This window comes from Heterodontus francisci, chromosome 24 (assembly GCF_036365525.1).
Source record: "Heterodontus francisci isolate sHetFra1 chromosome 24, sHetFra1.hap1, whole genome shotgun sequence".
In the NCBI taxonomy this organism is placed as follows: domain Eukaryota; kingdom Metazoa; phylum Chordata; class Chondrichthyes; order Heterodontiformes; family Heterodontidae; genus Heterodontus; species Heterodontus francisci.
In genome coordinates this window covers 80,171,029-80,198,573 of record NC_090394.1, presented here as the reverse complement: position 1 = coordinate 80,198,573, position 27,545 = coordinate 80,171,029, and the positions used below count along the sequence as shown (strand labels likewise).

The 27,545-nt window shown below is 48.1% G+C and overlaps 1 protein-coding gene across 1 annotated transcript in view; it reads right to left on the bottom strand.

Annotated features, from left to right (window-relative positions):
• The window catches only part of ankfn1b (ankyrin repeat and fibronectin type III domain containing 1b), a 1,028,185-nt gene that overhangs the window by 164,029 nt on the left and 836,611 nt on the right, over window positions 1–27,545 (bottom strand). The window contains exons 10-13 of the mRNA XM_068056894.1: window positions 24,465–24,562; window positions 16,094–16,184; window positions 3,309–3,416; window positions 2,517–2,616 (exon numbers count right to left, since the gene is read on the bottom strand). Of these exons, the coding sequence (XP_067912995.1) occupies window positions 2,517–2,616; window positions 3,309–3,416; window positions 16,094–16,184; window positions 24,465–24,562 (397 nt within the window). The remainder of the gene's footprint in view (window positions 1–2,516; window positions 2,617–3,308; window positions 3,417–16,093; window positions 16,185–24,464; window positions 24,563–27,545) is intronic.

The following is a 27,545-nucleotide window of genomic DNA, read 5'->3' as shown; positions in this document are numbered from 1 at the left end:
CCCCGTTATAAATACCCCCTAATTCCCGTAATTGGGTGGTGAGCTCACCTGGTGCCCAAGTAGGTCATTAGCATTTAAAAATAGTGTCATGTGAGTGACACAGTGGAGGTGTGGTGTCAGGACCTGCAATTCATCTAGCCGTCGGTTCCCGAACCCGTTTTGAAAATCCAGCCCTGTGCTTCTGTATGTATGTTTCTGTGCGTGTTTCTGTGTGTTGTGTGTTGTGTGTGGGCTGGATTTTATTCCGGCATGGATCCCAGCAGTGGCCCAGAAGGCAGGGTTTAGACCCCACCTCGGCCCTCTGTCGGACCACATTGCGGTTTCACAGTGGGCAGGCAATTAACTGCCTGCCATTGGGAACGTCGTCCCTTTAAGGGACACGCTCCCCCCTACAGAGCTGCCAGCTACTTGAAGGCTGGCATCCCTGAAGTCATTGCCCGTCTTGCAGGAGTCCCCACAGAAGAGAAGAGTGATGAAGACCCCAGGAAAGGTTAGTGGGGTTGGGGTTGCTGTGTTTGTGCTTCTGTGCATGTTTCTGTTTGTGTGTCTATGTTTCTGTTTGCGTGTGTATTTCTGTACATCTTTGTGAGTTGCTGTGTTTATCTGTGTTTCTGTTTGTGTATGTGTGTCTCTGTGTGCCTGTCTGTGTATTTTTGTGTCTGTCTGTGTGTTTGTGTGTGTTTGTGTGTTGCTGTGTTTATCTGTGATCAAAGCCATTGTCTTTGGTCCCCATTACAATCTCTGTTCATACGAACATACTAATTAGGAGCAGGAGTAGGCCACTCGGCCCTTTGAGCCTGCTTTGCCATTCAATAAGTTCATGGCTGAACTAATTATTCCACATTTCCACCTACCCCCGATAACCTTTCACCCCCTTGCTTATCAAGAATCTATCTACCTCTGCCTTAAAAATATTCAAAGACTCTGCTTCCACTGCCTTTTGAGGAAGAGAATTCCAAAGACTCACGACCCTCTGAGAGAAAACATTTCTCCTCGTCTCTGTCTTAAATGGGAGACCCCTTATTTTTAAACAGTGACCCCTGGTTCTAGATTCTCCCACAAGGGAAACATCCTTTCCACATTCAGCCTGTCAAGACCCCTCAGGATCTTATACGTTTCAATCAAGTCGCCTCTTACTCTTCTAAATTCCAGTGGATACAAGCCTAGTCTGTCCAATCTTTCCTCGTAAGACAGCCCGCCTATTCCAAGTATTAGTCTAGTAAACCTTCTCTGTACTGCCTCCAATGCATTTACATCCTTCCTTCCTTAAATAAGGAGACCAATACTGTACACAGTACTCTAGATGTGCTCTCACCAATGCCCTATGTAACTGAAACATAATTCTCCCTACTTTTCAATTCAATTCCCCTCGTGATAAACAATAAGATTCTATTAGTTTTCCTAATTACGTGCTGTACCTGCATACTAACCTTTTGCAATTCATGCACTAGGACACCCAGATGCCTCTGCATCTCAGAGCTCTGCAATCTCTCACCATTTACATAATATGTTTCTTTTTTATTCTTCCTGCCAAAGTGGACAATTTCACACTATTCCACATTATACTCCATTTGCTAGGTCTTTGAACACTTACTTAACCTATCTATATCTCTTTGTAGCCCTCTTATGTCCTCTTCACAAGTTACTTTCCTCCTATCTTTGTGTCATCAGCAAATTTAGCAACCATACCTTCGGTCTCTTCATCTAAGTCATTTATTTAGTTCCCTAGCTACTAACTCTCTCTCTCTGTAATCTCCTCCAGTCCAACAGCCCTCTGTGGTTTCTACGCTCCTCTAATTCTGGCCCCTTGAGCAACCCTGATATTAATCACACCACCATTGGTGGACATGCCTTCAGCTGCCTAGGATCTAAGCTCTCGAATTCCCTCCCTTCACCTCTCTACCTCTCTTTCCTCCCTTAAGATGCTCCTTAAAACCTACCTCTACGATCAAGTTTTTGGCTATCTGCCCTTATGTCACCTTATGCGGCTTGGTGCCAAATTTTGCTTTATAATGCACCTTAGGATGTTTCATTACTTAAAACTGCTATATAAATGCAAGTTGCTGTATGTTTCTGTGTTTCTTTGTGTGTGTATGTGTGTGTTTCTGTGTTCATGTGTGTGTGTACGTGTGTTCACGTGTGTGTGTACGTGTGTGTTTCTGTGTTCACGTGTATGTGTACCTGTGTGTTTCTGTGTTCACGTGTGTGTGTACGTGTGTGTTTCTGTGTTCACGTGTGTGTGTACGTGTGTGTTTCTGTGTTTCTTTGTGTGTATATTAGGCAGGAAACGACTCAGGCTTGGGTGTCATGTCCTACTCATTGTTTAACTTCACAATAGGAAAATGGCAACTTCAGTAAGGTACTAGGGAATTGTACCAAAGTGAGAGCCAGGTGAGGGAAATTGGGAAAAACAGGAGCAAAAGGGATGTTTCTGACACAACCACATAATTAGGTTTGATTTACTTCATTCATGATGCTGATTATTCCTTTGAAACTGAGTACGCAAAGCAACTCACCGTTTGAGAGTTTTAACAAATTTACTTGTTGGCTGAAAAAGGTGCTTCAGGCTCTTGGACATCGAGTGCTTACGGCCCTGCAGATGGATTTTTGAATTTTCTGGAAAAGCCAAACAAACTATTTTTTAATATAGATCGATGCTTACCTCCCAATGTTTTACAAACACAATCTGGGGCTAGCAGGACTTTTCTAATGATTAGCTACTAACTTGGTTTGTCCTTTTAAGGCTACTGTAGTGGGAAGTGGTCCTGAAGTCATTCGAAGTTAATTATTATCGTTGGGCGTTTCTCTAGATTGGCTGTTGCTCAGATATTCTTGTTACCACAGCATCAGGAAGAAACAACAGATGATAACTGAGTTTCTTTCTCTCTATATACACATTCTTAAGATTGCTCAGTGTGATTTGTTATTTGTAGAAAGTGTGATATCGGACACAAGTGGCTGGATTGCAACAATATGTGATGCAATGTGGGATATAGTGCAAGCTAAGTCAGTCAACACCTTTGCTGCTTTCACTCTTTATTTTCCTTTTGAGCCCAACAAACACATTTCAAACATTGCTCTTTAAATTACTCTGAATAATTACACTGAATAATGTGCAGCACTAATGATAGGTGGGTAAAAAGCCTCCGTGTTACTGAGAGTTCACACTACATCTCATCGCATCTTCCTGACTGCCCTCTCTTCATATGAAAGCACTGTGTAAAATGTAACCAACAAAACCTCATCGCCCCCAATCACAGCTTTATAACCCCAAGAAGCAGCAAGAGACAGTCTTTGCTCTGACTCACCATGGCACAGACAGTGCTGCTGGTTGTTCTTGATTTGATTTAGCAGGTGGTCCAAGGCCTCTGTGTGTCCACTACGCTTCACTTCCTTACCATCGTACTCTCTCCAGTCTGGAAGAAAGAGTACAAAGGACCAGATATCAAATTAGTTTGCATCCTAGTTATGAATTTTCATGGTGGAAGGGACTCTTTACTGAATCAGCACAGACCTTGTGCCCTCTGTCTAGCTGAATAATCTGGGCTACTGCTGCCCCCAGGACCCCCACCATCTGCAATCCCTCCTCCCCACTTTGCTGGAGGCTGCCCCAGCCTAATCCTGAAGCCTTAATCTGGCGAGTTCCACCAGGAGGCCTATTTGTCTCCCTACAGCTCACCTGCCAGGTTTAAATGAAGTGAGTGTCTCAAAATGGTGCAACCTCTTCACCCGATAACAGGTGACTGGTGCTGTCTCAAAACGATTGTCCAAAAGTCAATATCTACTGCAAAGTTTTAGTGAAAGCTCCAAGTTAACAGCCAACTAAACTGATGGAGCACTGACCTATCACTGGATACACTGACCAGAAGGTGCCAGGTTTCGGACCTGGTCTGTGCTGAGTTATCTGCTCTCAGATAACGCAGTGATGGGGTGCTACAATTTGTTTTATTATCTCCTGAGCTCGAGCTGTTCAAAGTCATTACCAGTCGGGTCAAGTCTGATCTGGAGTTGGTGATTCACCCTGACCAGACCTGTACTGTACTCAGCAGGAAGATCTCTGATAGTCTCGCACCACTCAGGGATACGATCGCCTATGTACGGGACAGGAGCATGGACACCTGCCTCATCATCTTGGACCAGGAGAAGGCTTTTGACAGGATATCGGACATCTACATGATGAACGTGCTTTCCAAAATGGGGTTTGGCGAGGATATCTGCAATTGGATCAACTGCTCTACACAAATATCAGTAGCGCAGTCTCAATCAGTGGGAATCAGAAAGTTTCCCAATCCAATCTGGAGTCAGACAGGGCTGTCCTCTCTCCCCTGTCTTGTTTGTTTGCTGTATCGAACTTTTTGTTGAGTCCATTAGCAAGGATGCGGGCATAAGAGTGGTGACAATCCCAGACAGTGGAGGCACTCAGGCCAAAGCCTCCCTGTACATGAATGACATCGCTGTCTTCTGCTCGGATGCACTGTCCATTCACAGACTGATGAGCATCTGCGACCAGTTCGAACTGGCCTCAGTAGCCAAAGTTAACCACGGCAAGAGTGAGGCCATGTTCTTTGGGAACTGGGCTGACCGATCCTTTGTCCCCTTCACTGTCAGGTCAGATTACCTGAAGGTGCTGGGGATATTGTTCGGAAGGGCCGGGGTGTGCACCAAAACCTGGAAGGAGCGAGTAGCCAGGGTACACCATAAACTGAGTATGTGGGAGCAATGATCTCTCTTCATTATGGGTAAGAAACTGGTCATCAGGAGCGAGGCGCTCACGTTGATGCTGTACGTGGCGCAGGTCTGGCCCATACCCCACTCCTACGCTGTGGCGGTCACCCGAGCCATTTTCCACTTCATCTGGGGATCCAAAATGGACCGGGTCCGGAGGGACACGATGTTCAAACCTCTGGATAAGGGTGGGAAAAATGTACCCAATGTCGCCCTCATCCTGATGACCACCTTAGTGTGCGGCTGCATCAAGCTGTGTGTAGACCTCCAGTACGCAAAGACCAAGTGTCATTACATGCTGAGGTTCTATCTGTCCCCCATGTTGCGAAGAATGGGCCTGGTCACATTGCCATGGAACGCTCCATCCAGTTGGACCGTGCTGTACCACCTATCCTTCGTGCGAAAGTTTCTGCGGGAAAACACCTTTGACCACCAATCCATCAGGCACAGAATGTCCTCAAGGCCCTACGGGAAAAGGAGATGGTGGATCCTGTCGGATGGTTCCCTGAGCAGACTGTCAAAGTCATGTGGCGGAATGCCTCAACACCAGAACTTTCAAACAAGCACCAAGACGTAGCTTGGCTGGTGGTGAGAAGGGCCTTCCCTGTCAGATCCTTTCTGCACACCCGTAATCTCGTCCCCTCCACACGCTGCCCTCGAGGGGGCTGTGGTGGGGAACAGACTGTTGCCCACCTCCTTCTGGAATGTGTCTTTGCAAAGCAGGTATGGAAAGAGATGCGGTGGTTTTTGTCGAGGTTCATCCCAAGCAGCTCTGTAACACAGGAGGCTGTGCTCTATGGGCTGTTCCCAGGGACGCACACCGAGATAAACATCCACTGCTGCTGGAGGACCATCAGTTTGGTGAAAGACTCTCTGGCCCGAAACTTGCTGGCCTTCCAGTGCAAGGAGCTGTCAACGACCGAGTGTTGCAGACTCACACATTCCAAGGTCCAGGACGACGTGCTCAGGGATGCATTAAAGCTTGGGGCAGCCGGCACAAAGACTCAATGGGGAAAGGCCACTGTGTAATGCCCCCCTGCAATTGTATAACAAGGGGCTGGAAACCATGTAAAACCTCTTGGGCTGTATGCACCAGAGAATGTTTGGCATGAAATCTAAATGTACATTGTAAATATAACCTGTCATGACAAGTATAGTGAGGCACCTCATGTACTGTACTGAAAGAACTGATCGGTATTACACTTTATGTAATATCAAATTTGAACTGTTATGTAATGTACTTTCACAAGTTTTATGAATAAAGTATATTTTTGAAAAAAAAATCTCCTGAGCTAGCCAGGGTAGAGTTCAATCAGGCACAAGAAGGAGGCAGTATTTCTGGAATTGTGCCCCAGCAAGAGTCAATACTTTCAGCTAAGATGTCAAAAATAAACAAATTCTATTCTTGTATGGGGTCGTGAGTAAGGTACCCTGACCACCAGCAATATCCTTAATTAAGATTCATGGAGCAGAGACTCACACCAAAGGATCACTTCATCAACACTCATGGTTGCAATCTTCTGGCTGTGTTGTTCACTGAAGCCTTGTTATTCAACCAAATACACCACCAACATACAGACCATCAGCTGGGGTAACCATTTGGGAGGATACAATTTTACTTACACCTTGCATGAAATTTAAATCAATCCTGTAATGAAAGGAAAGAGAGAAGACGAGAGGAGTAGAGAGAAGGTAAGGGGAAGAGTTATTCAGAGTACAGTGGAGAAGAAGAGGTGAAGGAGAATACAGAAGAGAGGATAGGGAGGGAAAAGCAGAGAAAATGGGTGTAAAGGAGGGAAAGGGATTATAAGCCCACCGACTCCCACAGCTACCTCAACTACACTTCCTCACACCCTGCCTCCTGTAAGGACTCCATTCCATTCTCCCAGTTTCTCCATCTCTGACGCATCTGCTCTGATGATGCTAACTTCCACAACAGTGCTTCTGATATGTCTTCCTTTTTCGTCAACGAGGATTCCCCCCTCCCCTACTGAGGTTGACAGGGCCCTCAACCGTGTCCGGCCCATTTCCCATACCTCTACCCTCACACCTTCCCCTCCCTCCCAGAACCGCGACAGAGTTCCCCTTGTCCTCACTTTCCACCCCATCAGCCTCCACATCCAAAGGATCATCCTCCGCCATTTCTGCCACATCCAGTGTGATGCCACCACCAAACACAACTTCCCCTTCCATGATAGCATTCCAAAGGGATCGTTCCCTCCATGACACTCTGGTCCACTCCTCCATTACCCCCAACACCTCGTCCCCTTCCCATAACACCTTCCCATGAAATCGCAGGAGGTGTAACACCTGCCCATTTACCTCCTCTCTCCTCACTATCCAAGGCCCCAAACATTCCTTTCAGGTGAAGCAGTGATTTACTTGTACTTCTTTCAATGTAGTATACTGTATTCACTGCTCACAATGTGGTCTCCTCTACAATGGGGAGACCAAATGCAGACTGGGTGACCGCTTTCCGGACATCTCCGCTCAGTCCAAAAGCATGACCCCGAGCTTCCAGTTGCTTGCCATTTCAACACCCCCCACTGCTCTCATGCTCATATCTCTGTCCTGGGATTGCTGCAGTGTTCCAGTGAACATCAACGCAAGCTCGAGGAACAGCATCTCATTTACCGATTAGGCACACTACAGCCTGCCGGACTGAACATTGAGTTCAATAATTTCAGAGCATGACGGGCCCCCCTTTTTATTTTTAGTTATTTTTTCATTTTTTTCTTTCTTTTTTCTTTTTTATTTGTTTATTTTGTTTTAGTTTGTTTCATCATTCATTTTTTTTACCATGTGCCTACCCACTTTTTTCATGTTCATGCTGTTCATTTTTCTGTCAATTAACACTCTCTCTGCACTAACGCTTTGTCTTTCAACACACCATTAACATACCATTTGCCTTTGCTCCATGACCTTCCAGTCAGTTATTCTCTGTGACCCTCTGTCCTATCAACACCTTGCCTTTTGTTTTCTCTTGCCCCACCCCCGCTTTATTTGCTTAAAACCTATTACATTTCTGACATTTGCCAGTTCTGATGAAGGGTCACTGACCTGAAACGTTATCTCTGCTTCTCTCTCTGCCAGACCTGCTGAGTATTTCCAGCATTTCTTGTTTTTATTTCAGATTTCCAGCATCTGCAGTATTTTGCTTTTATTATACTACTTTGAGGTCATGTTGAAGTCTGCACTCTGATGGGTGGGAGAAGGGGTGAAGTCTGCACTCTGATGGGTGGTGGGGAAGGGGTGAACTCTGCACTCTGATGGGTATGAGGGGGAAGGGGTGAAGCATGCATTCTGATGGGTGGGGGGGAAGGGGGGAACTCTGCACTCTGATGGGTGGGGGGGGGGAAGGGGGTGAACTCTGCATTCTGATTGGTGGGGGAAGGGGTGAACTCTGCACTCTGATGGGTGGGGGGGAAGGGGGTGAACTCTGCACTCTGATTGGTGGGGGAAGGGGTGAACTCTGCACTCTGATGGGTGGGGGGGAAGGGGGTGAACTCTGCACTCTGATTGGTGGGGGAAGGGGTGAACTCTGCACTCTGATGGGTGGGGGGGAAGGGGTAAACTCTGCATTCTGATGAGTGGGGGGGAAGGGGTGAACTCTGCATTCTGATTGGTGGGGGAAGGGGTGAACTCTGCACTCTGATGGGTGGGGGGGGGGAAGGGGGTGAACTCTGCACTCTGATTGGTGGGGGAAGGGGTGAACTCTGCACTCTGATGGGTGGGGGGGAAGGGGTAAACTCTGCATTCTGATGAGTGGGGGGGAAGGGGTAAACTCTGCACTCTGATTGGTGGGGGAAAGGGTGAACTCTACACTCTGATGGGTGGGGGGGAAGGGGTGAAGTCTGCATTCTGATGGGTGGGCGGGAAGGGGTGAAGTCTGCACTCTGATGGGTGGGGGGGAAGGGGTGAACTCTGCATTCTGATGGGTGGGGGGGAAGGGGTGAACTCTGCACTCTGATGGGTGGGGGGGAAGGGGTGAAGTCTGCACTCTGATGGGTGGGGGGGAAGGGGTGAAGTCTGCACTCTGATGGGTGGGGGGGGAGGGGTGAAGTCTGCATTCTGATGGGTGGGCGGGAAGGGGTGAAGTCTGCACTCTGATGGGTGGGGGGGAAGGGGTGAACTCTGCACTCTGATGGGTGGTGGGGAAGGGGGTGAACTCTGCACTCTGATTGGTGGGGGAAGGGGTGAACTCTGCACTCTGATGGGTGGGGGGGGAAGGGGTAAACTCTGCATTCTGATGAGTGGGGGGGAAGGGGTAAACTCTGCACTCTGATTGGTGGGGGAAAGGGTGAACTCTGCACTCTGATGGGTGGGGGGGAAGGGGTGAACTCTGCATTCTGATGGGTGGGGGTTAAGGGGTGAACTCTGCATTCTGATGGGTGGGGGGAAGGGGTGAACACTGCATTCTGATGGGTGGGGGGGGAAGGGGTGAACTCTGCACTTTGATGGGTGGGGGGGAAGGGGTGAACTCTGCACTCTGATGGGTGGGGGGGAGGGGTGAACTCTGCACTCTGATGGGTGGGGGGAAAAGTGGTGAACTCTGCACTCTGATGGGTGGGGGGGAAGGGGTAAACTCTGCATTCTGATGAGTGGGGGGGAAGGGGTAAACTCTGCACTCTGATTGGTGGGGGAAAGGGTGAACTCTGCATTCTGATGGGTGGGGGTTAAGGGGTGAACTCTGCATTCTGATGGGTGGGGGGAAGGGGTGAACACTGCATTCTGATGGGTGGGGGGGGGAAGGGGTGAACTCTGCACTTTGATGGGTGGGGGGGAAGGGGTGAACTCTGCACTCTGATGGGTGGGGGGGAGGGGTGAACTCTGCACTCTGATGGGTGGGGGGGAAGGGGTAAACTCTGCATTCTGATGGGTGGGGGGGACGGGGTGAACTCTGCACTCTGATGGGTGGGGGGGAAGGGGTAAACTCTGCATTCTGATTTGTGGGGGAAAAGGGGTGAACTCTGCATTCTGATGGATGGGGGGAAAAGGGGTGAACTCTGCACTCTGATGGGTGGGGGGAAAAGGGGTGAACTCTGCACTCTGATGGGTGGGGGGAAAAGGGGTGAACTCTGCATTCTGATGGGTGGGGGGGGAGGGGTGAACTCTGCATTCTGATGGGTGGGGGGAAGGGGTGAACTCTGCACTCTGATGGGTAGGGGGAAGGGGTGATTTTTGTCTTCGTAAATGAAGCTGGGCTAGTTAAAGAAGTTGCAGTCGGTGACTATTTTGGAGATAGTGACCATAATACAATTTGTTTTAGCATAATCATTGAAAAGGGCAAAGATGAAGAGGAGTAAAAGTACTAAATTGTGGGAAGGCAAATTTTACAAAGCTGAAAGGTGATCTGGCGAAAGTGGACTGGATATAGTTACTTGAAGGAAAATCAGTGTCAAATCATTGGATGGTATTCAAAAGAGAGATTCTGCAGCATAGTGTAGGCATGTCCCCACAAAGAAAAAGGGTGGTATGGCCAAATCTAGAGCCACCTGGTTATCTAGGAGCTCACAGGGTAAGATAAAGCTGAAAAAGAAAGCTTATGATGGTCACAAAAATCTTAATACTTTAGAAAGCCTAGATGAATATAGGAAGTGCAGGGGTGAAGTAAAAAAGGAAATTAGAAAAGCAAAGAGAGGACATAACAAATTATTGGCAGGTAAAATCAAGGAAAACGCATCGATGTTTTATCAGTACATTAAGAGCAAGAGGATAACTAAGGAAAGGGTTGGGCCTTTCAGAGATGTACATGAACGTATGTGTGGATACTGAAGATGTGGGTAGGGATCTTAACGAGTACTTTATCTCTGTTGTAATGGACTTGTAATTATTTTCTTCCTCGGATTAAAAACAGTGTGTGCCTTTAAGACTCTGTTTGAAAACAGTGCACCTTTCAGACAGGGAGAGAAGTTTTGGATTTTATGAGACACAGTCTGCCACAGCTACATTTTGTTACTCTTGGCAACAGCAGGAGTGAGAGTTCACATGGTATAATGTTTCCATTTAACTGTTGTAAAATTGGCAAAAACCAGCTGAAACCAGTATCACCAGCAAGGCATACTGAAGAGAAAGGAGCTGTTTATTCTCTCTCAGCAGAAATTCTACAAGGAGCTACAGGCCAATTCCCTAAAGAAAGAAGAAAAGCCTTCTTTTTTCAAGAAACCATTTGTATTGCTGAAGGAACTGTTGATGCCTACAGCAGCCGAAGAGTTGAATACCTATTAAGAATAGACTATTGCATCAAATCCACGTGAAGTCTTCGAGTGGCCTTTGACTATTTCCACATTAGAATAACCCATCCACCAGGAACGTAATCCATAAAGTCTCACTTATTTTATTTATTCTAAAGAGACATCTAATTTTTAAAAGCACCACTTTTTAAAAACCGGTTAACTACTGTTATTTTTGAGTGTATGTGTGTGAATGGGGAAGTTAGATTAAAATAAGAAATTATAAGGTCTTTAGACATAGGTTTATCTTAATAGTGTCTAAGATTTAGTTTTTTAAATAAATAGTTAATTTGTTGTTGTCTAAAGATACCTGGTTTGGTCTGTTTCATTCTGGGAGTTACCAGTGTGTTTAATTTGGCTGTTTTCTGGTTGGGGAAAAACTTTAAATAATAGGCTATGACTGGTGGAGTGACGGACTGAATTGACAGTGTGTTGCTCCCGCCGTGGTTGTAACACTGTCTTCACAAAGGAGAGGGATGATGCAGACATTACCGTAAAAGAAGAGGAGTGTGAAATATTAGATATGATAGCATAATGAGAGAGGAAGTACTAAAGAGTTTGACATCCTCGAAGGATAAATCACCAGGGCCGGATGGATTGTATCCCAGGTTGTTAAAAGAAGCCAGGGAGGAAATACAGATGCGCTGAGAATTATCTTCAAATCCTCACTAGATACAGGCGAGGTGCCAGGGGACTGGAGGTCTGTGAACGTTGTACCATTGTTTAAAAAGGGTTCAAGGGATAGGCCAAATAATTATAGGCCGCTCAGTCTGTTCTCAGTGGTGGACACAGTATTAGAATCTATTCTGAGGGACAGGATAAACTGTCACTTAGAAAGGCACGGATTAATCAGGGATAGTCAGCATGGATTTGTTTAGGGAAGGTCATGTCTTACAAACTTAATTGAATTTTTTACGGAAGTAACAAGGAGGATTGATGAGGGTAGTGCAGTGCATGTGGTCTATTTGGATTTTAGTAAGGCATTTGACAAGGTCCCGCATGGCCGACTGATCAGAAGGATAAAAGCCCATGGGATACAGGGGAATGTGACAGGTTGGATCCAAAATTGGCTCAGTGACATGAAACAAAGGGTAGTAGTCGACGGATGTTTTTGTGAATGGAAAGCTGTTTCCAGTGGCATTCCACATGGCTCAGTGTTGGGTCCCTTGCTGTTTGTGGTATATATTAATGATTTGGACTTAAATGTGGGAGGCATGATTGGGAAATTTGCTGATGACACAAAAATTGGCCGTGTAGTTGATAGTGAAGAGGATAGCTGCAGACGCCAGAAAGATATCAATGGTTTGGTTGAGTGGGCAGAAAAATGGCAAATGGAATTCAATCCGGAGAAGTGTGAGGTAATGCATTTGGGGAGGGCAAACAAAGCGAGGGAATACACAATAAACAGGAGGATATTGAGAGGGGTAGAAGAAGTGAGAGACCTTGAAGTGTATGTCCACAGGTCCCTGAAGATGACGGGACAGGTAAACCTCGTCAGCAGACGTGGTCTCTTCAGACTACTAGAAAAGATCGGATGTCCACCAAAGCTACTAAGTATCATCACCTCATTCCATGACAATATGAAAGGCACAATTCAACATGGTGGCTCCTCATCAGAGCCCTTTCCTATCCTGAGTGGCGTGAAACAGGGCTGTGTTCTCGCACCCACACTTTTTGGGATTTTCTTCTCCCTGCTGCTTTCACATGCGTTCAAATCCTCTGAAGAAGGAATTTTCCTCCACACAAGATCAGGGGGCAGGTTGTTCAACCTTGCCCGTCTAAGAGCGAAGTCCAAAGTACGGAAAGTCCTCATCAGAGAACTCCTCTTTGCTGACGATGCTGCTTTAACATCTCACACTGAAGAATGCCTGCAGAGTCTCATCGACAGGTTTGCGTCTGCCTGCAATGAATTTGGCCTAACCATCAGCCTCAAGAAAACGAACATCATGGGGCAGGATGTCAGAAATGCTCCATCCATCAATATTGGCGACCACGCTCTGGAAGTGGTTCAAGAGTTCACCTACCTAGGCTCAACTATCACCAGTAACCTGTCTCTAGATGCAGAAATCAACAAGCGCATGGGTAAGGCTTCCACTGCTATGTTCAGACTGGCCAAGAGAGTGTGGGAAAATGGCGCACTGACACGGAACACAAAAGTCCGAGTGTATCAGGCCTGTGTCCTCAGTACCTTGCTCTACGGCAGCGAGGCCTGGACAACGTATGCCAGCCAAGAGCGACGTCTCAATTCATTCCATCTTCGCTGCCTTCGGAGAATACTTGGCATCAGGTGGCAGGACTATATCTCCAACACAGAAGTCCTTGAAGCGGCCAACATCCCCAGCTTATACACACTACTGAGTCAGCGGCGCTTGAGATGGCTTGGCCATGTGAGCCGCATGGAAGATGGCAGGATCCCCAAAGACACATTGTACAGCGAGCTCGCCACTGGTATCAGACCCACCGGCCGTCCATGTCTCCGTTATAAAGACGTCTGCAAACGCGACATGAAATCGTGTGACATTGATCACAAGTCGTGGGAGTCAGTTGCCAGCATTCGCCAGAGCTGGCGGGCAGCCATAAAGACAGGGCTAAATTGTGGCGAGTCGAAGAGACTTAGTAGTTGGCAGGAAAAAAGACAGAGGCGCAAGGGGAGAGCCAACTGTGCAACAGCCCCAACAAACAAATTTCTCTGCAGCACCTGTGGAAGAGCCTGTCACTCCAGAATTGGCCTTTATAGCCACTCCAGGCGCTGCTTCACAAACCACTGACCACCTCCAGGCGCGTATCCATTGTCTCTCGAGATAAGGAGGCCCAAAAGAATTGAGAGGGGTAGAAGAAGTGAGAGACCTTGAAGTGTATGTCCACAGGTCCCTGAAGATGACGGGACAGGTAGATAGAGTGGTGAAGAAGGCACATGGAATGTTTTCCTTTATTAGCCGAGGTATAGAATTCAAAAGCAGGGATGTAATGCTGGAACTGTATAAAACACTGGTTCGGCCACAGTTGGAGTATTGCGTACAGTTCTGGTCACCACATTACAGGAAGGACATAACTGCTCTGGAGAGAGTACAGAGGAGACTTACAAAAATGTTGCCAGGGCTCGAAAGTTGCAACTATAAGGAAAGATTGGATAGGCTAGGGTTGTTTTCCTTCGAACAGAGGAGACTGAGGGGTGACTTAATTGAGATGTATAAAATTATGAGGGGCCTAGATAGAGTAGACAGGAAAGACCTGTTTCCCCTAGCGGAGAGGTCAATTACCAGGGGGCACAGATTTAAGGTAATTGGTAGAAGGATTAGAAGGGACATGAGGAAAACCTTTTTCACCCAGTGGGTGGTGGCTGTCTGGAATTCACTGCAAGGAATGGGTGGAGGCAGAAACCCTCAATTCTTTTAAAAGGTACCTGCACCTGCACCTGATGTGCTGTAACCTGCAAGGCTACAGACCAAGTGCTGGACAGTGGGATTAGATTGGGCGGCTAGTTTATTCAGCAGATGCAGACACGATGGGCTGAATGGCCTCCTTCTGTGCTGCAACGATTCCTTAGACAGCACCTTCCAAACCTACAACCTCTGTCAACTAGAAGGACAAGGGTAGCAAATGCATGGGAACACCACCACCTGCAAGTTCCCATCCAAGTCACACACCATCCTGACTTGGAACTATATCGCCGTTCCTTCACTGTCGCTGGGTCAAAATCCTGGAACTCCCTTCCTAACAGCACTGTAAGGGTGCCTACCCCACATGGACTGCAGCGGTTCAAGAAGGCAGCTCACCACCACCTTCTCAAGGGCAATTAGGGATGGGCAATAAATGCTGGCCTGGCCAGTGATGCCTACATCCCATGAACGAATATGGTTTTATAGTTCTAACTCTGCACTCTGATGGGCGGGGGGAAAGGGGTGAACTCTGCACTCTGATGGGTAGGGGGGGGGAAGGGGTGAACTCTGCACTCTGATGGGTATGGGGGGGGGGAAAGGGGTGAACTCTGCATTCTGATGGGTAGGGGAGGGAAGGGGTGAACTCTGCACTCTGATGGGTAGCGGGGGGAAGGGGTGAACTCTGCACTCTGATGGGTAGGGGGGGGAAAGGGGTGAACTCTGCACTCTGATGGGTAGCGGGGGGGGAAGGGGTGAACTCTGCACTCTGATGGGTGGGGGGGGAAAGGGGTGAACTCTGCACTCTGATGGGTAGGGGGGAAAGGGGTGAACTCTGCACTCTGATGGGTGGGGGGGGAAGGGGTGAACTCTGCACTCTGATGGGTGGGGGGGGAAAGGGGTGAACTCTGCACTCTGATGGGTGGGGGGGGAAGGGGTGAACTCTGCACTCTGATGGGTGGGGGGGGAAAGGGGTGAACTCTGCACTCTGATGGGTGGGGGGGGAAGGGGTGAACTCTGCACTCTGATGGGTGGGGGGGGAAAGGGGTGAACTCTGCACTCTGATTGGTAGGGGGGAAAGGGGTGAACTCTGCACTCTGATGGGTAGGGGGGGAAAGGGGTGAACTCTGCACTCTGATGGGTAGGGGGGGAAAGGGGTGAACTCTGCACTCTGATGGGTAGGGGGGAAAGGGGTGAACTCTGCACTCTGATGGGTAGGGGGGGAAAGGGGTGAACTCTGCACTCTGATGGGTGGGGTGGGGGGGGGGGGAAGGGGTGAACTGTGCGTTATGGTGCACTGTTTGCAGGGCTGGCAGCTTTTGAAAAACAGGTGATGCTGTGAACAGCGTCGTTGAGGCCACCCCTCCACGTGATTGGGGGCAGGAGCCCCCATGAATATGTAAAATGGCCACCCGATGGCAGAAATACAAAATCCAGCCCTATGATAGGATAAAGTGTACCTAGATTGTGAAGAAGGTGAAACAGCTGGGTTAGGGTCTGTGATAAAGTGCAGTGTGCCTGAAATGTTGAAGGAAAAAGGTTACAAATAAATGGTTGTATCGTGTTTTCTGGCATTTTTGGTTTCATCTCACAGTGATATTATTCGGAATCAGATGCTGGTAAAGTTGTGATTACGGTCTTTCACCCTGTCATTCCGCTGTGGGATCCATTCCTACATTGGCAATCGACAGCTCTTCTGTGTGTTTCTCATCTTAGTAATAGGTGTATGCAACTACATTAGTATCAGAGTGTACTTACTGGATGGTGTTGCACATGCTGGCGTGGAAACCTGCGGGGGGCCCCAACCTTTCATATTATAGGCAGATACCCGGATGTAGTAAGGGATCCCCTAAAAGGAGGACAAGAAGGATAGGATTTTGTAAAATTCTTTATAAAATCAGGTTAGCATTCATATTTAACAAATGCACCAACATCGCACAGATGACAAATACCAGCAGGCTGACATTTTTCAAACATTTTTGTTTGTGAATTTTGTGTTTGTCAACATGAGGAATATTAGTGCAGGGAACGCAATATTTTCCATTTCAGACACCCAGTGTTACCATCAAATGTGGGGTCAGGTACAGCGAGGGTTAGTTGGGAAGGCGGTGGTGTAGTGGTATTGTCACTCGACTAATAATCCAGAACCCAGGCTAATGCTCTGGGGACATGGGATTGAATCTCCCCACAGCAGATGGTGAAATTTGAATTCAAATAATAAAAAAATCTGGAATTTAAAAAAAAAGCTCGTCCATGTTGACCATGAAACCATTGTCAATTGTTGTAAAAAACCATCTGGTTCACTAATGTCCTTTTAGGGAAGGAAATCTGCCGTCCTTACCTGGTCTGGCCTACATATGACTCCAGACCCACTGCAATGTGGTTGACTCTTAAAATGCCCTCGGAAATGGCCTAGCAAGCCACTCAGTTCAAGGGCAATTAGAGATGGGAAATAAGTGCTGGCCGAGCCAGAGATGCCCACATCACACAAAACAAAAAAATAAAAAAAATGTTAGTGAGTAAAGCTTTCTCCACACTGTCCCATCAAACACTCCCAGAGTAGGTACACAGCACTGGGTTAGCTGTTGGTTGATTGGGACTGCTGAGTGCATAATGAGCAACAGCTGATTGTGCTCAGACAGTTGGAGGTTGTGCAGCTGAGGAGAGAGAGCTACAGATTTTTACAGTATCTATTACTGAAAGGAAGACACTTTTAAAACACAAGGCTGTGTTTGGAGGTGAGTGTAGAGCACTGGACATTTATTTGATTTGGACTGTTGGGGGAGGTGGAAGAGGCTGGAAGAACAAAGAGTGGGGCTGTACAACTCTGCAGGGAGCTGTGCAGTTGCACTAAGCACACAGGGAAGCTACCTCCCCACCCCAATTGTTCAGCCTGGGTCAGCTGAAGCTGCCTGGCTAACGAGAAAGCAGAAGACAGATAGAGCCTGGGCAGCTTCAGTTGGTCCAGGTGAAGACACCTCTCCCAACCGGAAAACCAGGAGTGCTGGCAAAAACTGTTTTAAAGTGTGCTGTGTGCACCACCTCACTGAAGAAAAGACATCACTCTCAACCTGTCTTTCCCTTTTTCCGTATATTCTCAGCCTCTCCCCTAACTTATTATTTACTTTTTTTTTTGCAAACCTTTTATTTTTGTTTGAAATTTGCGGGCCTACATTGGGGTGGGGTTTAGCTCCTGAACCCATGGCAAGTCCATCTGTGCCGGTGGTGGGTCCCTCCAAACCCTAAGCAGCTACAGCCTCTGTGGCCGCCTATGTGGCCCTGTCACCACTCAAATTACTCACTTCCAGCCATGGGTGAAGAGCTATCCTCACCTCAACATGTCTATTGAGGCCTGTGTAAAGGCAATGACCAAGGTTGTCAGCCTCTCAGCCATTGTCACAGCCTCAAAGATGTATGGGAAGGCTGTGTTTTTCCTGAAGACCGAGCGGGCGGTGTTCCTGGCACTGAGCAAGGGGCTCACCATGGGCAGGACGTTCCTGCCAGTGGACCCCCTGGGGGCCAGTGCGCAGTGAATAATGTTATCAAACGTTCTGCCCTTTATTCCCAGTGGGCTCCTCCTCTGCATCATTTGGGGGAGGTGAGGTCAGGGATCACCCCAGTCCCGCTCGGTCTTCGGGAAAGCGGCCTCCAGCATGTTTACTCCTTCTGCCACCAGCAATTTATGCAGCTGGCGCGGGAGGAGGTCATGGAGGGCCACTTCAATGTGGAGTTCCAGGGGGCAGCCCATTGTGTTTTCTGGACCTCGGACGGGGCGTGGTGCCACGCCTGCAACGGGGTAGGGCATGTTCATGAGAGCTGCCTCAATATTCGGGCCGCCAACTCCACCTCGGCAGCCCAGAGTGGTGCCGATGCACCTCCCCCTACTCCTCCTACATCTGCATCAGACACCGCTCAGGTAGTTCCGGAGGCCATAGTCTTCGCGGTCTCCAGTGGGAAGGGGGAGACCCATCCAGGTGGAAGGAAGGCGCGGCGCAAGTCGAAACACCCAAAGGCGTGCCGCCTAGACACAAAACAATGACAGGATTTATAATCATCTTGAAAAGAATAAGTTCATTAGCGATAGTCAGCACGGTTTTGTGAAGGGTAGGTCCTGCCTCACAAACCTTATTGAGTTTTTCGAGAAGGTGACCAAACAGGTGGATGAGGATAAAGCAGTGGATGTGGTGTATATGGATTTTAGTAAGGCGTTTGATAAGGTTCCCCACGGTAGGCTATTGCAGAAAATACGGAAGTATGGGGTTGAAGGTGATTTAGAGCTTTGGATCAGAAATTGGCTAGCTGAAAGAAGACAGAGGGTGGTGGTTGATGGCAAATGTTCATCCTGGAGTTTAGTTACTAGTGGTGTACATCAAGGATCTGTTTTGGGGCCACTGCTGTTTGTCATTTTTATAAATGACCTGGAAGAGGGTGTAGAAGGGTGCGTTAGTAAATTTGCAGCTGACACTATGGTTGGTGGAGTTATGGATAGTGCCGAAGGATGTTGTAGGGTACAGAGGGACATAGATAGGCTGCAGAGCTGGGCTGAGAGATCGCAAATGGAGTTTAATGCGGAAAAGTGCGAGGTGATTCACTTTGGAAGGAGTAACAGGAATGCAGAGTACTGGGCTAATGGGAAGATTCTTGGTAGTGTAGATGAACAGAGAGATCTTGGTGTCCAGGTACATAAATCCCTGAAGGTTGCTACCCAGGTTAATAGGGCTGTTAAGAAGGCATAAGGTGTGTTAGCTTTTATTAGTAGGGGGATCGAGTTTCGGAGCCACGAGGTCATGCTGCAGCTGTACAAAACTCTGGTGAGACCGCACCTGGAGTATTGCGTGCAGTTCTGGTCACCGCATTATAGGAAGGATGTGGAAGCTATGTAAAGGGTGCAGAGGAGATTAACTAGGATGTTGCCTGGTATGGAGGGAAGGTCTTACGAGGAAAGGCTGAGGGACTTGAGGTTGTTTTCGTTAGAGAGAAGGAGGAGAAGAGGTGACTTAATAGAGACATATAAGATAATCAGAGGGTTAGATAGGGTGGATAGTGAGAGTCTTTTTCCTCGGATGGTGATGGCAAACACGAGGGGACATAGCTTTAAGTTGAGGGGTGATAGATATAGGACAGATGTCAGAGGTAGTTTCTTTACTCAGAGAGTAGTAGGGGCGTGGAACGCCCTGCCTGCAGCAGTGGTAGACTCGCCAACTTTAAGGGCATTTAAGTGGTCATTGGATAGACATATGGATGAAAATGGAATAGTGTAGGTCAGATGGTTTCACAGGTCGGTGCAACATCAAGGGCCGAAGGGCCTGTACTGCACTGTAATGTTCTAAAATGACCGGAGCCTGAGTTCAGCCCTAGGGCTGATCCAGGGGAGCCCACCTGCCCAGCGGCCAATTATACGCCATCTGCGTGGAGCCATTCCTGATTCTCAGGAGGTTGGCAGGTCTGGCTCTGCACGGGCCAGGCATGCGGGGCATCCTCTCAGCTTATGCTGATGACGTGCTCCTCACAGTCACAGATCCCGTAGACTTGCGGAGGATCCACGAGTGCCGACAAACCTTTTCTGCCACGACCTCCGCGAGGATCAATTGGGAGAAATGTTCCGGACTCCTGGTGGGTCAGTGGTGGGTGGACTCCCTACCGGAGGAGTTGACACCTTTTGCGTCGAGCACCATGCACATCCTCTATCTGGGAATCCACCTTAGCCCCACTGAGGAAGCCTGGCCGGCAAACTGGCAGGAGTTGGAGGCGAAACTCACCACTCGGCTGGTCCGCTGAACAGGACTGCACTGAATGCTTTCCGACAGGGGCCGAGCGCTGGTTATAAACCAACTGGTGGCCTCGATGCTGTGGTACTGGTTGGTCACTTTAGCCCCGCCCCCTGCATTTGCCACCAAGATCCAGAAGAAACTCGTCGATTTCTTCTGGGGCAAGAGGAAACACTGGGTCTCTGCCGTGGTCCTGAGTCTCCTGATTGAGGAGGGCGGCCAGTCGCTGGTGTGCATCCGCACCCAGGCTGCGACTCTCCACCTTCGGACCCTGCAGAGATACCTGTACGTCGAGCGTCCTCCTAGATGGTGTGCACTGGCGACGTATTTTCTCCGCCAGGGGCACTGCCTTCAAGATGACATGCAGCTCCCGACAGAGAACGTTAGCCGCGCTTCTCTGAGGGAGTTGCCTGTCTTTTACCAGGATCTATTCAGAGTCTAGAACATGGTTGCCTCCAGTCAGGGTGCTCCCCCACCAGTGGAGGAGAGCGCCTCGTCTGTCCGGGCGGCCGGCTCTGGGGACGGACCGGCGGGCGGAGGAGTAGCCGAAGCCCCTGGAATGCCCTCACTACGGGTGATAAGGGGGCTCCGGAGTGTGGAGTGCTCCCAGCCAAGCTGACCCCCGCTTGGCTGGAACTGCTCATCGGACCCAGGCCCCGAAACCCTCCTCGGGAGACAGTCCCATACAACCCAAGCCGCCTCTTGGAAATGTCCTCCGTGCCATTCAGCATGGTGCATAGGGGTTGCCCGTATGGGCTGCTCCTTTACACTCTCCACTTCCTCTCCCTCGTCTGCCACCTGGACACGCCCTGGTGGTCCGTGTTGCCATCTAGCGACGAGGGGAACCCCGGTGGAAGTCTCTCTACGCGGGAGTCCTCACGCTTTACATTGAGGACCTCAGGTAGAGGGTGCTGCACAGGGCAGTCCCGTGCAATAGACTTTTAAGTAGGTTCATGGACTCCCAGGTCGCCTGTAATTTCTGCGGCCTGGGGCGAGTCCGTGTTCCATGTTTATATGTAATGCGCAAGGTTGCAGCCCTTGTTCGAGTATTTGAAGGGGCTGCTCCTCAAGTTCTGGCTGCACTTCAGCCCCACACTCCCGATCTTTGGGCACCTGGTGAGGAGGGGCATGGGCCGGGAGGAGGATCTCCTCGTCGGTCTGCTCCTCCCCTGGCTAAGGTGGCAATTCACAGGCGCAGGCTGTGGGCCGTTGGGGTGTGGGGGGGGGGGGGTCAGTCCGCCCTGATTGCCTGCCCCTACGTTCGAGCCCGGGTGTCCCTGGAGAAGGAGCATGCGAAGTCCGTCGGTTCATTTGAGGTCTTCTGTGACCAGCGGGCACCGCAGGAGCTGGAGTATTGTTTTAATTTGAGTTTTGTTTTATTTATCTGATTTTAATAAAGTTTTTTTTTTGTACATAAAGGGGGCTTGGGGAATAAAGGCCCTCTCAACAAAAATATATGAAAGGGGCCTGGGGTATAAAGGCCACCTTAAAAAAAATGGGGTTAGATACAGAGTCAAGCTTCCTGTCCACTGTCCCATCAAACACACCCAGTTTTCATGAACATCACTGAAGCAAGACGCATGACGATGAACTCAGCATGTATTCTTGAAGTGACAGCATGTAGATACTCCTGTTTTGGGATCCATGGTGATGTTGGTTGATCCTTATTTTATTTCTCCAGGACAATATTTCATAACAACAGATTATATTTTGGCTGCATTTGGTGACGCCACAACTGCAGAGGGCGCACTTCCTTATGCGGGTTGGTAACAAACCGGTATCCTGCAATTTATTGACATATTCTATACAATTTGTGGTACTGTAATTGATTAATCCCTAATAGTTGATCAAATTTGGTATCTGATTGCTACTTGATCAGCTCATGATTTACTTTCAGCCCAGAACTGATTAAAAACACTGAGGTAAACCTGAACTTGCCTTGACATTAATATCATATACCCAACCGACAGGGAAAACTGTACATACGTGACAAATGCGTGCATGCAAAAAGACACCTTCAAGTCAGCGTAAAGAGATAACAGTGACCTTTTTTTGTCAATGGGTTATGGCCGGACCAAGTTCCATTGGCTTGATGGTGTGATATTTTCCATCTTTTCACAATCAGGAGAACATTGTAGGTATCTGATGTGATCTCCAATAATCAGTATCACAATTAGTAGTTTGCTGTCATTCCTGGTCACTATCCAGTCACGGCATGTATAAGGAAATAGGCCATAGGAGACTCTGCCAGTTCTGGGAACTGCTATTTTACCATAACACAAATCAGATATAATGGGAGAAAGTCTGAACTGTAACAGGTCAGAAAAGTCAAGTGGATTCTATCTCGCAAGAAGCTGATGATAATTTCTTGTAAATCACCAATCTGTGTATCATATCACAGAAGGGGTCTATCCTAACTCAGATCATCTGCTCTCATGCAGCTTCTTCTTGTACCTTCTTGTGCCACCCTAATGTTTAATCTTCTTTGGCCTCCTTATCTCGAGAGACAATGGGTAAGCGCCTGGAGGTGGTCAGTGGTGTGTGGAGCAGCGCCTGAAGTGGCTAGCTGTTATCATAAGGTCAGAAGTGGGGATCTTTGCTGATGATTGCACAATGTTCCGCATCATTCGCGACTCCTCAGATACTGAAGCAGTCCGTGTAGAAATTCAGCAAGACCTGGACAATATCCAGGCTTGGGCTGATAAGTGGCAAGTAACATTCGTACCACACAAGTGCCAGGCATTGACAATTTTAAACAAGAGAGAATCTAACCATCTCCCCTTGACATTCAATGGCATTACCATCACTGAACCTCTCACTATCAACATCCTGGGGGTTACCATTGACCAGAAACGGAACTGAAGCAGCCACATAAATACTGTAACTACAAGAGCAGGTCAGAGGCTGGGAATTCTGTGGCGAGTAACTGACCTCCTGTCTCCCCAATGCCTTTCTATCATCTACAAGACACAGGTCAGTTGGCCTTTATTGCAAGGGGATTGGAGTACAGGAATAAAGAAGTCTTACTAAAATTGTACAGGGCTTAGATGCACCTGGAATACTGTGTGCAGTTTTGGTCTCTACATTAAAGAAAGGATATACTTGCACTGGAGGCAGTGCAGTGAAGATTTACTAAATTGGTCCCTGGGATGAGGGGGTTGTCCGATGATGAGAGGCTGAGTAAATTGGGCCGATATTCTCTGGAGTTTAGAAGAACGAGAGGTGATCTCATTGAGACATACAAGATTCTGGAAGGGCTTGCTAGGGTCGAAGCTGAGAGATTGTTCCCACTGGTCAGGGAATCTAGAACACGGGGACACAGTCTCAGGATAAGGGGCCAATCATTCAGGACTGAGATGAGGAGAAATTACTTCACTCAAAGGGTTGTGAATCTTTTGAATTCTCTACCCCAGAGGGTTGTGGATGCTCCATGATTGAATATATTTAAGGCTGGGATAGATAGGTTTTTGGTCTCTCAGGGATATGGGGAGTGGCAGGAAAGTGGAATTGAAGCCCAAGATCAGCCATGATCGTATTGAATGGCGGAGCAGGCTCGCTGGGTCACATGGTCTACTTCTGCTCCTATTTCTTGTGTTCTTGTGCTAATGTCAGGAGTGTGATGGAATACTCTCCACTTGCCTGGATGGGTGCAGCTCCAACAACACTCAAGAAGCTCGACACCATCCAGGACAAAGCAGCCTGCTCGATTGATACCCCATCCACAACCTTCAACATTCACTCCCTCCAGCTCCACCACCAACACACAGTGGCAGCAGTGTGTACCATCTATAAGATGCACTGCTGCAACTCACCAAGGCTCCTTCGACAGCACCTTCCAAACCCACGTCCTCTACCACCTAGAAGGATAAGGGCAGCAGATGCATGGGAACATCAGCACCTGCAAGTTCCCCTCCGAGCCACACACCATCCTGATTTGGAACTATATCGCCGTTCCTTCACTGTCACTGGGTCAAAATCCTGGAACTCCCTTCCTAACAGCACTGTGGGTTTACCTACACCCCAAGGACTGCAGCGGTTCAAGAAGGCAGCTCTCACCACCTTCTCAAGGGCAATTAGTGATGGGCAATAAATGCTGGCCTGGCCAGCGACGCCCACATCCCACGAATGAATAAAAAAAATGTTAAAGCCACAAAGCAGCAAAACTTTATCTTGATTGAATGATGCAACCAGGCAATTACCCCATTCATTTTGAGGTTGAACCCATAACTAAGAAAACTAATAGTAACATTATCTAGAGCCAATAGTTATCTAAACTGGTGCTACATTTGATCATTTACATATTGCCTTTAATTTATAATTCACTGCATCATGGTACATGGGGCAGTCTGTGTTCTACTTACTGTGACAAGGCCTGTCATTGTGTAGAGTAGAGTTTTCATGTCATCCAGTGTGGCCTCTCCTGTTATTGAACTGAAGTTATGAGAAGTGCTCCATTCAACTACAAGATAACAGACAAAGAATGAATACTGAAAAGCAGAGCCACAACTTTAGAAGCTCAGCCTGTGAAAATCGTATTGTGCAAAGCTCTCTCCCTTCAAGGAGAGAAACAGGAGAAGTTGAAGAGTCGCATCTCGAAGCTACTCGTTATAGTTTGGTGGGAAATTCTCACTAAGTGAGAAGTTTAACTACCTAAGCCACAGTTGTTTGCACAATTCTATACAACTGAATGAATTACAAGACCAATAAAACTAATGCTGCTAAAGGTCCTGGTAACTTGACAAGGCTCTGAAGCATGGCTGGAGTTATCAGGCTCTGGGGACTTTACATTATTATGAAATGCTTTAGAAGAAGCTGCTGTCTGTAATATTATAAACATTCAGTATTCTCCTTCTGACCAGAGAGGGGAATGATCAAACACATTGAGCTGAATTTTCCTGATCCCACAAAGACGAGCTTAGGAGGTGGGACCACAAGCAAAGTCGGAATATTGCACCTCAGGTCGGCTACTTAACGCATTCCTTCCTCTGAGCAATCTTGCCGGAGGTGGGGTCAACGCGGCAGAGGCTACTCGCCCGGCAGCAGTGGGTAGGTAATTAGGTCCATTAATGGGCCAATTCTTTTTATTCGTTCATGGGATGTGGCCATCGCTGGCTCAGCCAGTATTTATTGCCCATCCCTAATTGCCCTTGAGAAGGCGCTGGTGAACTGCAACTTCAAAAGAAAGATGATGGCACCATCAGAATCTTACCTATGGTGGACAGGACCCCGCTGAGGCTGGTACCCGGAGTTGAACTGGAGGCAGCCTCCAGGCAGCAGGCCAGGGCAGGGGCCATCGACCTCTCCTCTCCATCACCACAGCACAGACCCACTGGAAGGCAACAACCACGGCCACAAGCCATCCTGCGTAGGGCTCCCCCTCCACAATCATGGCCTGACAGCTGTGGCCATGCGTTAGTTTTAATTTTTCGCAATGCTGCAGAGAGTGCCTCCATTTTGAGATCCCTCATGATCTCCTGCCTGCCTTAGCAGCGCCCAACTCACCCGATGGGGCTACCAGGCAGACATCACAGTGGGCCCTGTGCTTGGGCCTCCCACACCTGTGGTCTGCCCACCATTCTCAATAGAGTATGGACCACTTCAGTACAGAAGATAAGGGGCTGGATTTTCCCAGTTTGGTTGCAATTCCGACGTCGGCTTCAATTCCAGGTCAGGAACCTGGAAAAGGCCGTGATGGGGTGTCACTCACGATCTTTCTGGAGGCGGCCAATAAAAGAAGCTGCATCTGGGAGCCTTGACAATTGAGGATGGCGGACTGACCAGAGAAGTAGGAAGCCCAATCAGAGGACCCGCTGTGATGTCCGGCTGGCAGCCCCACCAGGTGAGTTGGGTGCCGTTGAGGCAGGCTGAAGACCGCGAGGCTGCCTCACGATGGAGGTGCTGTCTGCAGCACTGTGAAAAATTAAAACTCACGCATGGCCACAGCTGTCAGGCCGTCACTGTGGAGATGGAGCCCTTGTGCAGGATGACTTGTGGCCATGGCTGTTGCCTTCCAGTGCATCTGTGCTGGGGTGAAGGAGAGGTGGTGTCAATGGTTCCCGCCAGCCCCCCCCCGCTGCCCTGTCACTGGGAGGTTGTCTCCAGTTCAGTTCTGGGCTCCAACCTCAGCAGCGGGCCTATCCACCGTCAGTAAGATCCTGGCAGTTCCGTCATCTTTCCCCCAGTTGGCTCATTAATGGCAGGAGGTGGGAGTACATCAGGTTGGCTACCCGACGCGCTATGTTCGACTTTGCTCCTGGTCCCACCTCCTAACCCGCCTCTGCGGGACTGGGAAATTTCAGCCCAAGTAGCAGCAAATAGAAATTAATACAGAGAAATGTCGGGTGCACTGGTGCAGGAAGAATGAAATGTGTACACAAAAATTGAGTCTATTTGCAAAGGATGGTTAGTGGTTGTATTCAGTTAGTCAATGTGAAACTGGCATGACCAAGTACTTGATTATAGATGTCGTAGCTTATTCTAACCAGTGAATGAACATTGGACAAGAACAGGATCAGATTTGGCTGAAAGGTTCTTGTTATATTTTTGGATCTTTTCTACTCTTAGCATAGATGGGTGTAGCTTGGCTCAGCTTGCCTAATGATAAATGGGCACAAGCCTCAATTTAGTTCGCGAATACGTCCTCTGACTGATCTACCAGGTGAGTGTTCTAGAGATGCGATCTTTCGGATAGATACTAAGTTGAGGCCCCATCTGGCCGTTCAGGTGAAGGTATAAGATTCTGTGGCTCTATTTAAGGAACAGTAGGGAATTCTCCTAGTGTCCTGGTCAATATTTATCACACAGCAAAAACAGATTAAATTTTCATTAATTTCATATGCTGATTGTGTGATTTTACGCACAGCTTGGCTCTTGCATTAGTCTACATAGTGACAGTAACTACACTTCAAAAGCTGTTTATTGGCCATGCGGCACTTTGGGACATTATGACGACGTGCAAAATACTATTTAGATGCAAGTTCCTCATTTCCAGCTTTATTCTGTATTTAACCTGTGCTGAACCTGCCCTGATGAGTACAAACTTCGCAAAAACTGAAGAAGGTTGACTATTTGTGATTCTATTTGATGATATGTTGGAATGTTCCTCAGCTAGACTCCTGTATGCCAACAGTAGACTGGGGATGGAAATTGATAAAGATTTTGTTACAAAAGCAAAATACTGTAGCTGTTGGAAATCTGAAATAAAAACAGAAGGTGCTGGAAATACTCAGCAAGTCTGGCAGCATCTGTGGAGAGAGAAACCGAGTTAACGTTTCAGGTCAGTGACCCTTCATCAGAGACATTTTGTTATACTGGCAAGAGTTTAGCACAATGTCCTTTCACCCTATGACCTGAGTTTCAATCAATGCTATATTAGTGCAACAAATGGCTCCTATCTGTAAATATCCTCAGTGAGATGAGTTTGGTCAGTTCAATCCTGCTTC